This window comes from Amblyomma maculatum, chromosome 1 (assembly GCF_055883805.1).
Source record: "Amblyomma maculatum isolate TAMU_Amacu chromosome 1, ASM5588380v1, whole genome shotgun sequence".
Lineage (NCBI taxonomy): Eukaryota > Metazoa > Arthropoda > Arachnida > Ixodida > Ixodidae > Amblyomma > Amblyomma maculatum.
Window position 1 is genome coordinate 40,629,324 of NC_139344.1, and position 12,276 is coordinate 40,641,599.

Here is a 12,276-nt window from a genome sequence, read left to right on the forward strand (position 1 = left end):
GCACGAGGTTTTAGGGGCGCGTATGTAATACGTTCCCCTGATCCGTGGCGAGCAGAGTGGCCCAGAAATGTCTCCGCTGCGTACCTGAAATCTGGTAGCTTCCAAATTCCATAAGAAAACGCGCCCCCCTTGGAACCCGTAACCGAGATCTCGCCTTCAACTCAGCAACGTGGTCATTTTGCAATGTCCCCCATTTGGCAAATATCCGCACATGTGAAATTTAGAGGCAGAAGAACAGAGGACAACAACACTGGAAGTAAAAGCAAGACAAGCTGTGCCCCGCAATGCCGCAAGGTTTATCACGCATCGCGAACCGGCAGGATTCCTCCTGCCACGCTTCCGTGGTAGGTGTCTCCAGAACGGGTCCCACCTGGTCTCGTCAGCGGACCTCCGCAGTGTCTGGAAGCCAGCCTATGCACCAGACGACCGGACAATGGCGTTCTTTGACGACAATTTTGATGCTGGCTTCAAAGAGCACCCACATTGAAGCCGAAGAAGAAAAGAGTCAAAATAGCGAATGAAACCACGAGGGTGAGTGAGACTGGCGCGCTCACTCAAAAGACTTCATGCCTCGATGAAGCATCACTTTACACCGCGGTCCCGTCTACAATGCGACTAGTTACGCATGCAAAGCGCAGGGCCTCCATAACGCGGCGCACGTCTCCGTCAGGGAGAGTTGAACACAACGTTGAAGCAAAATAATCGGTCAAATGAGCACAGGCTGTAAAGACAATCGAGCCAGTTCTAGGCCCTTGTTTCCGAGTTCCTGTTGAGATTTCAGCTGCCAGCTTGCATATGTTACTTTCAACGCGCGCCAAGACTTGCCCTTCATCCTTTAATCCGTCCGCTTCTGTATGGATAGAAGCTCCCCTGCAACAGAGCTGTTGTTGGGTGAACGCCCGATGATGATGCAACGTGAGAGCGCTCGCGTTAGACAGTGGAGAAAATAGAGAGTTTTAGAATAGGGGGCCCCAAGCTTTGGGGCCCCCAAGGAGCTTGGGGCGTCGAAATGCGCATGCGCAGAACGTAAGCCGCGCTTGGGGTCTTGGGTTAACGCTAGGGGCGGCCCCTATTTTTCGGAAATAGCGTTCGCCCCAAGCCGCCGTTGGGTCGCTTGGGTTACGGCAACATGGCGGCGACCGGCCAAGCGGCGGCCGCTCGCCTCGGCACACATTCGTCGTCACCGCTCCATGGTGTCACGCGTCCATGGCAAACGAAAGGCCAACGAAGCTTATGCTATGTCTCATGATGCCCGCACCACCAAATTTTAGCAATAAAACGCCCTATATTTTCTGATTGCTTCTGGATTTACCGAGCTGCTAGGCCTAGCGAGTTCGCCTCGTTCGGTTGCCATGGGGACTAGACGGCGGAAAGCGCGGAAGGTTCAAATGAGTTTTCCCGGCCTCGGCCTGGATTGACAATTGGCCGATTTCGTCTTGTATGACAAAAACAGTTTGTATAACTGGTAGTTTTAATATAGTTTTGTGCAATAGTAGCACTTTTTGATTAACAAAATAGCGTTGTTGGCTCTTATATATTTAAATGCTTTTTCTTGGTTTACCGTTGCGGCGCTGCAATCGACGAACGCAAGCCCGGCTCCGCGCTGCGTCGGGAAAACCCCTATTCTAAAACTCGCCGCTTGGCTAGCACGTTGCGCCGCCGCACGCTATTTCCTTGGGGGCCCCAAGCCTTGGGTCCCCCTATTCTAAAACTCCCTAATGGCAGAGAAGGGAAGTTCGCCCCCGAATAAGCGCAGGAACAGCAGTTGAAGCATGACCAGAGCGCTGACGACGTACGGTATCCTTTTGCGATATCTACTACCAGAAGCACCACAGACTGGAAAGAGGGATATGTCTGACGGGTGTCTTGAACACCTACCTCCCTTCTTTGTACGACAGAAAATCTGCGAAACCTGATTCGTTAGATTTTTTTTTTTTTTTTTGTAACTGATACAGTAGCAGAATACTGTCCCAAACGGTAGATTTAGTAATACCATTCGATTCTCGACATAGACAAGATTAGACAACGCTCGATTACTAAGTACGAAAAACTATTTTAAACTAATTAAGCCCTTTTCAATACGCTAGCATTTCATTCACTATAACTCTATTGTACTTATATCTAAAATAAAGCACCCTGTTTCAAGTACTAGATCTGCGCACCTACGTATCAGACGGTTTAAAGATTATGCTGCGTCATTTACCACAAAAGCTGCGTAAGTACTGCATGCCGTCTTAGAATTTATGAGTTGAAAAGATACAGATACCGATAACTGGTAAAATAGAGGGAAAAAAAAAAAAACTTCTGGTGTTAGTATGCGAAGATGCGAAAAACTGAAGTAGAGAATGGAGTAATTCGGCCCACTAAGGACTTCAATTACTGCGTTTCTACGGCAGTGGAGTCATTGCGTGATCGTTCCACTAATGTTAATGTCAAAACGTTAGCGGAGTTTTATTGAAAGTGAGCTGTTTCCGCGTTCTTCGTGCACTTGCATTTATCCTAAATCAGCACTGCTCAGAGCAAGGTGCGAAACTTTTATGTACGCAATGAGTGATACCTGCCTTTTTCAGTGTGTGTGTGTGTGTGGGGGGGGGGGGGGGGAGGTGAGAGAGAGAGAGAGAGAGAGAGCAATAGCAATACTTTCATCTATTAGGAGGCTTCAATGGATACGCTTAACTTATCCGTTTCTCCAATTTTATGTGTTCACCAGAAAAACTTCTTGGTCATTTGGTGATCATATGAGAAGTGTAATGCACTGTTCTAACTCTAAAATTTTCGAGGGTATAGCTACATCGAGCCACCCGCTTCCAAACAAATATCATTGTAAAGCTGTACCGCTAACCTGATGAAACCTGCTACCACTTTACCTCGCGAGGTGGTGCCGCTGAACACCACACTCAAAGCTATATGCTAACTGAACTTTCCCGCTCCATTGCGATGATCGCCAAGCTAGTTGAACACACAACCATTTGGTTTGCCTTCGCGTCGGCGCGCTGCTCGTTGTTCCTGTGGTTCTGGAAACTCGCGGCATATATCGAGTGATTTCATACATGCTTAACGGCATCTATTCAGACTGGACCAACAATACAACATACGACGCGTTTCAAAGGCCGACCTTGCGCATTATTAATTCGTACGACAACAACCACTCTCCCCTCGAGTCCCTTTTTTTTTTTTTTTCATTCCTAAAAAAAAAAAAAGCAAATGTAGTACAAATCGCCCCCTTACTGTGAATTTATTCGTCATATAAGGCACTGGGGCCTAAGTAACCGCACAGGCAGTAGAAATGGCTACATATAGTGATGGCTACTGTACAACGGATGCAACAAGTAAGCAGCAACAGCCCCCGAGTGCCGCCGCCTGATTAGATAGTGCCCTTAACTAGATGTCATCTCTATAGCAGCTGCGTATCACACGAAAAAAAAAATAAATAAACAATGCGCGTGGAGTGACGGTTGAAGTCAGCATGAATTTTGCGCGTCCGCAAGATAAACACTGTGCCAGCCACGGGATATCCGAAAAACACACACACACAAAAAAAAAAAAATGCTGCACATGCGAGGTGACACAATCTAAAGGACTGAATTTGAAGGGCAATGACATTTACTAGCGTAAGTTTTAGGCTAATGAAACTGCACGTACAAAGCTCCCGTAGTGGCTGAATCGAGTGGTACAAATATGTACGTCATACCTAAACCCACACGAGCGCTTCATATGCCAGGAAATGCAACACCAATGCGCCTTCAAATTCGCACTTTCTCTGAGTTTATTTACTCCGCACATGCGACTCCCCTCCCGTCTAGAGCTTATGGAACCCACTAGTTGAGCGGAGAAACTTTATTAAACAATAAATGCTTGAGGACACAAACGGCTTATGTCACTAAGCACATCAAACTGTAAGAATGCTCTGTAGAAAAGTTATACTTTTGCAAGCCTGTGTTTTTCTTCCACAATTTTTAAAGAGTAAATATAACTTCTACAGCGGTAACAAGCAAGCACTCATGTCACGCCCCCCATTCGTATTTTATGGCAGCCTTAACTACTCACTGAGAGCACAGTACAAACTTCAAATTTATCATTGCAACCATGCTTAAGAGTACATTGCCGATGTCGTTTTTTTTTTCTTTTTGAGGCTGGCAAATTAAAAACTTATAGTTAGATACAATCGATTCTTATTGCGAATATGTCTTAACAGTAACAATCGCAATTCGATCAATAATTCGTTAGTATTACCATGAAGCACAAACCAGCAATACTCTAAAAGATGTTTTCAGTGCTGCCAGTGTCGTTTTACATGATTTGTAATACCTCTACGCGAGCTATAAGCATCAAGCGCGAGTAAAAGAATTCCACTATGCCCAGAAATTCTGGACAAGTGCAGTTTTTCAACGTGAATTTGTTCATAAATGTTTTATTGTCCTATCATAGGAATGCACGATTATAATCAATAATGTCCGCAGATCCTCCCTGGAACGCTTGTTGTTTTCTGCTACATATTATCCAAAAATGCTCCCCACTGATTTCTTTTATATAGCAGCTCTGACTATACTCACTGCGAGCGCAGTAAAAACCTAAAAGGCCCGATTTCGCTACGCATCGCAAGGTAACACCATTACCATCTATATTTCCATAACAGTGTCGTAAAACATTCCCACTTGCCTCGCAGTTAAATGGAATGTCCTGGAAACCTGGACTTAAGAGTCAAACTTGTACCACTTAGTGAACAAGTACCGCCTTCTGCTAACGACAGCGTTTGCTACTCTTCTCGTCTCTTCACTAACAGCGAATTACTAGCAGATTGATGAATTACTAGATTGAATTCGTGGAAAAGTTGTGAACTGCAAACTAAATTCATGGTCGCTTTTTTACGTGAGGACGTTTTAAGGACATGAGTTTTGAGCAGTAAGCAGCTTCTTCCTCAAGGCTCGTGAACCATGCCCGCTATCGATCGTGCTAGATGTTCTTCCTGGAAGCTGCTCTTCCAGGTGTGAGTCGCACGCCAGAAGCACATATCGCTGGATCCGCTGAAACCTTTAAAAGTCTAAATTTATTAATATGCAAGCAACCGCTGACACTAAGAACCATGTCGTGAACATAGAATCCTTCCTCACAAAGCTCAGAGGGCAAGGGAAGCTACAGCAGATACCATACAAACACAAGAAGGGAACAATACAAGTCGTGCGTTCATTTGTGAAGATTTTGAACAGATCAGTTCTTTCATGCAAAAGCAGGAAGAAGTTGTTCCTCACGGGAACATCACAAGAGGCCGAAATTCAACCAGCAGAGCTGTAGCAAAACCCAATGTATCGTTATATCGCAAAGGAGGCTTAGCTAACAAGCATAACAGGCACACGCGGTAGCTCTTTATTCTTCAAGCCCTCCTCATTTGCGACGCCTCGATTTGCTCTGTGCGCTGCGCAGCAAACAAATTAGCCATAAACAAAAAAGTGCACAATGGCGGTGACAACGCGTGGTTGAAGAAAAACCCATTGCGCGGGCCACCGCAGCCAGTGTGCAAATAGATCTACATAATAGCCAGCGATGCACAGGTTTTGCACTCTTGACGGATTTGTCGAATCTAAGTTGTAACAGAATATTGAGACTTTGATATCAGTGCTCTGCACAAAAAAGAAAAAAAAAAGTTTGCGTGTATATGTGTTCGCACTGGGTCCGTTGCGTGAAGTGTTAGTTGCTGTACCTCTTCACCTGCGAGCAATTTGGGTAAAAATTATTCCCATTCTGTGTGTCCCGCAGTGTCACCTGCCCCAGCATGGTGTGGCTGTTCTTTTCCGCTTTTCACTCGAAATGTAGTATAAATGCTTTCTGAAGTGCATTCACAAACGAACGATGTCGTAAGTCAGAGGTAATAGGACACAACTGAGCACTCGATTTCTTCTGCGAACACTAGCAATTGGCCCTTAATTCGAATTCGGTAATTCAAGCTGCCAAAGTTCTAATTTCACGCCAGAAAGGTGAAATTAGTGATGTCAAACGTGATGAAAGAAAGCCGCGCGCAACGTCTGACGAGCACACAGCAGGCTCGTTTGGTTTTTAGTCGCGTTCTCAAAAGCTCCTTGCAGCAAGTTCAAGCGCACACCGATCGTGTTATCACGCTCCAACTATTGTTATTTCAACACTATAGCCAAACGGGCGAGTTGGTGGAGCATATTGAATAGAAACTTCAGCGCAAAAGACAAACACCAGAGCAAAGAAACAAAAGTCTTGTGTTTCTTTGCTCTGGTGTTTGTCTTTTGCGCTGTTTTTCCATCCAATATTGTTATTTCCCCGAAAAAAAAAACTGAAAAAAAAAAACAAAAAAACGGGGGGTCAGGGGAGTGCTGAGCTCAGCCAGCCTGTGAATTCTCTCACTAAACTCGAAAAGCTTCAATAATCGTATAGTGCGGAAAAGTGTACAGCTAAACACCCCTCACACTTTTCGTCGTTTCATTTTAGAACAAAGCCTGTATAGTTTCAACTTAGTTCAGATTGGACACATTAATAGCAGTTACCTGTCGATATAAGCAATTTTCTCGTCCAAGCGTATAGTCCATTTACGCGGCGTAACGAAAAGACAAAATATTGTGGTGACTGGCGAGGTGCCCCATGCCCTACAACTATAGAAGAGCTTCTATGAGAGCGACACAGCAACTGGAAAACATGTGTCGAAAGAAGCGGACATTCAACCATCGCTCAAGTACGTGCTACGCCGCTATGGACGCTACCTCTCCGGCGGGAAAGGGAGGTGGATGGGAAGGGGGAAATTTTCATTCAGTGAATGCTTGGGGACTTTGGAAAGCGGCTGTGCAGGCACGATATCCGGTTGACGAGTTCCGTGCACGGACCTTTATCTACGTCCACGCGATTGGAAGACAAGTTCTGGCAAGTTCAGTTCAGTCGTGTCTGACTCTTTGTGACCCTATGGAACATGTCACGCCACGCTTTCCGGTCTCTCACTATCTTCCTAACATCACATAACTTCATCTGCAGCGCCTCGAGGATGCCAACTAACCATCGCGTTCGCTGCCTACCCCTTCTTCGGCGACCCTCAACCTTTCCCCAGCGACTCCTCTCTTCTCATCAGATGACCAAAGTAGCTGAGCTTTAACTTTAGAATTTGACCCTCCAATGAGCAGTTAGGGTTTATGGTCGACAATATCGACTGATTTGATCTTCTGGCAGTCCAAGGAACTCTTAAGAGTCTTCGCCAGCACCACAATTCAAACGCGTCAATTCTTCGGCGGTCAGCCTTTTTCACAGTCCAACTCTCGCATCCATACATCCGAACTGGAAAAACCATAGCACGAGTTATACGGATCTTGGTCGGCAGAGTATATGTCATCAACTGAACTATCTATCTCCCTATTTCTGTCGCTTTTATCAATGCTCGGACATTTTCTATCATCGAAATTTCTGAGCGAATTTCAGATCATTGCAACATTTAGATGAACAAGTACGAATGACAAGTACTACGCACAACACAGACTTCGAATTCTGCGAGTATGTATGAAAGGCAGTTCAAAGTGCCTGGTATACCTGCCGGGCCTTGTGCACTTTGATCCGGCACCAGAGCAGATGTATATTGACTGCATTGGTGAAGCGTGGGATATTAAGCGGCAAACCACAGTCGCAATTTCCCAATAAACGATATGTTCTTGCGAACACATAAGACACCAGCCAGTGCATCTGCGATATTCTCAGCACACGTGGGCGCTTCGTGAACGCATACACTCGCCAGAGAAAGAAAAGGAATTGCAGTGGCACGAGGTTTTATATAAAGTAATCTGAAATTATACACTTTTGACTAACAATGCTAGACCCGTAAGTCAAGCCGTAAAGGGGGCTTCAGATTAACCTTGATCACTTTTGGTTTCGAAAGCTGCAATGAAATACCACTGCAAGAACGGTTTCGCAATTCATTGTCATGAAAAGGCGGCCGCCATAGTTGGATATTGAGTGAGAGACATAGAAATCAGTATCATAGCGCCGTAGCGTTTTTAACAAGAAAATTGGTATATTTTTGAGAACGTCCACGCATAAGAGAATGCAAGGCTTGACCCATCGCTCTACGAACCTTTCAGCAAGAGCTGAAGGCACGTATATATTACCGACCGGCATTTTGTTTTTTCTGACGTATCCCGTACATTCCGAGAAAAAAGTGCCTGGCGTTTACGGGCTAATGCAGAGGGAAAAGGAGAGATAGCAGTGAGGCAAGGTCGATAAGCTGTTTTCCTTTTTTGGACTTCGAAGCAATGGATTGAATTTCAGCTATTTCGAAGATCTCGATTTTGTTTTTACGCCCATCTTTGTTGGAAGGTACGATACAGCACCTCTCACAGCGCCGCGCTATATATAGCACGTTCGAATCGACGCACATAAAAGGGCTTACATAAATATAGATGCGCAAAGTATCCACTCTCATCGAGCGATCGAAGAGGCAGGATTCAATATGTGAATATTTGTTGACAAAAATTTGTTCTTGTCGTTTGTATACGGTAATTGAGATGACATTTTTTTTTTTTTTTTGGTCGAAACGCTCTTTTTGTAAATGCTCTCATTTACCCTTGGGGATTCACCCTGCGTATGAAATTATTACGAATAGTATAGAAGATCGTGGTAGACATGGGCAATTTTAACGGAGGTGGTAGTTGGGTTTTGCACGGCGTCTCCTTGGAGAGAACGCTGCTTTTGATACAACATGGAAATCCGCTTGCTCATGTGCCACTGACTGCACCTATCGAGCCGATGCTTCCTATGGAGAAGGTTCTTTGTTGGACACTTTGCAATAGGTGTCCAACAAAGAGCGAACGCCTCTTTCGTTCAGTGAACCTCGCATGCGCTTCTCAAGAAGCCCGTCTCGTTTCTATGGGGGAGCGGCAGCAGCAGCCCGACGGGAGACCTCTCTCGGCCGTCGAGCACCGGGATCGCAGCTCACCTGACGCCAATCCATGTCGTTCTTAGCCGCATGGAGTCGCAGCCCATTCACAGTCACCCGGACGATCTTCTAGGTTGACACCGACGGACCGCCATGCGCGGGGGTAAACCCGGGGGACGTCTTCGCTGGGCCGCGTGGTCGCTCGCAGCGGGAGAGAAAGCACGACCGCACTCGGCAAGGCTAGGCAAGGCTCTACCGGCGCAAGTTGGTTGGTTGGTACTCGCCCGAAACCACGGACGAGCCTCGCCCGCCGGCCTCCTCTCCCTCGGGCCGCCGCCGCCCCCTCCTTGCCCGATCTCGTTTTCTTCCTTGCCCACTTTCTGTTCGCCTTTGTCTCAGCCGCGCTTTCGAAACGCCCGCGTACGCTACGCGGCTGGGTCACCCTTTCCCACCGGCCCTCGCATCCCGACCTGTCGGGAAGTCGGCGAAGGAAGCTGCTGGTGCGATACGGTTTGCGGTAAAGGGCCGTTGTACCGTGAATACACGAGCGCCGTCCGAGAGCCCACTTTCGCATCATCGCCAAGCCGGAGGAAGGAAGGTCTGCCGCGAGGCGATACCGTAGCCCTCGCAACAGCCGAAGCTCACCGACGTATCCGAAGGAGCACGATGAAGCATGTTGCCGCTGGCCCGATGACCACGCCGATGGCGCATTCGCCAGGTGCCAACATGGCCGACTCAAGTGCTGAGGCCGCAGTCCAGCTTATGGCTGATCGCGTTTCATGTAAATGTATAAATATTACAGCGTTTTGGCGAAACTGGCCGCCTTCTGTGCCAAGTAGGGCCTGACAGGTGCAGATTCAGATGTATTTTCATATGGGGAACCACTACTTCTACAAATATTAATAAGTTGCTTGTTCTCAAAAAAAAAAAAAAAAAAAACCCTTCGGACTATTGAAGGTTAATACGGTATACCGCGAGACTTTATTGCGTACAGAATCCTTGTTTAAAAAATATGCCATTTTAGCCGCTCATCAGATTTACTACTTTCGTTTTCTGCAGTACATTCACCATAATAGGCTGTATACTACTCTACCTGATAGATCTACAGTAACGTATGATCTGAGAACACAAAGAAAACTTGTACCTATTACCCGAACCAACTATGGAAAACAGAAATTAACTTTTCAGGTGCCATCCCTTATCAACAACACAGCACCAAATGTGGTTGGTTAGTTTGAGGGGTTTAACGTCCCAAAGCGACTCAGGCTATGAGAGACGCCGTAGTGGAGGACTCCGGAAATTTCGACCACCTGGGGTTCTTTAACGTGCAACACCAAATGTGGAATTTTCATTGGCACCTAGGGTATTTAAACAGAGCGTGAAACAATATTTAAATGAATATTCCCTATAGTTTCATGGATGGTAGTCGCTGTAGTTTTCTCATATGCAACCTTTTTTGTGTAAACATTTCTTGCTATGAAACTTGTGTTATTGAGTGCGTGCTCTGTTGATTTGAATCTTTAATGAATACTGCATGTGTTGGTACCTTTTATATATCGTGTGTAAGTGTTGCATAATGCTTTTTTTACATTTTATATGCACAAGAGGTGTGTGCTTTTGTCTGCTGTTGTCTGTTTTGGGAGCCAAGGCCCAGTCAGGCTTGTCGCCTTTTGCCTTGGCTTCCCCTTTCTTGTAGCAAGAAATAAATAAACTCCAACTCCAAACTGTGAATAGGAAACAGATAAAGTGCAGGGGGGGGGGGGGGGGGGGGTCGAACTTACTTTACAGTGAGAAACGTCACGGCCATGCGCAGCTCTGCTCATCCTGTGTCCCAGCGCCTATGCGCTTGTGCAGGCCCAAGTGAGCATAATAGCACTCACTCGAAATCGTAGGGTTATGAACCTACGACGGGTAAATAATTTATGATTCAATATCTTCTCTTACGGTGTTTTTGGTTTCGGTTTCAATAGCGAAGTCACGGTTAAGACTCAGAAGTCAAACGTCAGAATAGGTGGCGTGAGGCATGAAATAGTTACAGTGTAATCGATGTTTGTTCGCTCTCATTCCGGCTATTGAGGCCGGCCAACTTTAGCACTGTATATAGGGACTGAAACGAGGTAGCTGCGAATTTGTCGCAGGCTTTTAATGATATACGCTACTTATGCTGAGTTTGTCTAGCCAGTCATCATTCAGATCTTGAAACCAAAATGAAGACAGCATGAGGTATTTAGTTATAAATTATATAGCGGTCGCAGGCGAACACCACATTGTAGCCATATGTAGCGTCTCCTAAAGCATCAGTAAAAAGAACAGAAAATTCGGTGTCTCATTGATTCAAGTTCTCAGTGCGAGAAATCGTCAGCCATCAGCGTACCGATGCGGTTAGTAAGAAAACATAGCTTTATGTTAGTGTTTTTCTTTCTCGAACACCATGGCGAACAGTCCCATATCCGAAACGGAACGCATGTCTCAGAAAAAAATATCGGAGTATCAGTGCTCTTATATCGATTGGCGTGTAGCAATAGTATCTTAAATTTAAAATATTTATTTTTAATGACTCCACACAGCTCACATTAAAGCTTTTAGCCCCATCGTAAGAGTTATTCAAAAGCTTTATCTCCTATTTTCGGCACTATATTGAATACAGTGAGATATATTAGCGTTGTGAGTGAGTGAAAAACGTTTATTTCTGTCGAGCTTTACACGCCGCGTACTCACGCATGGACAGTAGTAGTAGTAGTATGTGGTCCTTTAATAAAAAACATTACGAAAAAATGGAAGTAAAACGATGTTTGTTAGTCCCGGTATCTGCTATCGTGATTCCTAAAGCACCTGAACTAAGAAAGAAAGAGATAGCCACGGACACTAAGGGATATCAACGAGGTGAGCGACAGGGAGAAAGGACAGGGTACGAATATACGAAAAGGCACGTTCACAAAGTGACCAAAAGTGCCCCTCGTTACGGCTTTCTTGTTAAAATTCAAACTCTGTCCCTCCTCCACCACATATTCCAGAAAAAAAAAAGAAAAGAAAAAAATGAGCAACGCATATTGCACAACACTTCGCCTTCCTTTAAAAAGGCTCTTTGCAGGAAGGTTTCGAACGAACTTCATACAAGGAGGCATATTTTAACAACTAAATATCGCTAGAATAACCAGCACCGCCCAAAATATGAAATGAAATGATATTTCATTCATAACACAGTACTCGTGGACGCAAAAAAAGAAAATTATACAAAAGAAGGTACCAGAGTCAGTGACTGTATTGGGATTCAGAATGGAATTCATGACCCCCTGTTACTTGTAATTAAGCATTTAGTAAAATTAAGCATTTAAAGCACGTCATAAACTGCTGTTTCAAATTCTATTGTAGGGATTTGCCTTTTCAAAAGCATGCAAAGCATT

At 45.3% G+C, this 12,276-nt stretch overlaps 1 protein-coding gene across 2 annotated transcripts in view; it reads right to left on the bottom strand.

Moving 5' to 3' along the window:
• Positions 1 to 9,145, bottom strand: part of spz3 (Spaetzle domain-containing protein 3) — an 85,729-nt gene extending 76,584 nt beyond the window's left edge. Inside the window, exon 1 of one of the 2 annotated variants that reach the window (XM_084587987.1) lies at positions 8,933 to 9,145. In XM_084587987.1, coding sequence (XP_084444113.1) covers positions 8,933 to 8,947 — 15 coding nt within the window. In that variant the 5' untranslated portion in view covers positions 8,948 to 9,145. The remainder of the gene's footprint in view (positions 1 to 8,932) is intronic. The other variant, XM_084587989.1, reaches the window with a different exon arrangement.
• Between the last annotated feature and the right edge of the window lie 3,131 nt (positions 9,146 to 12,276).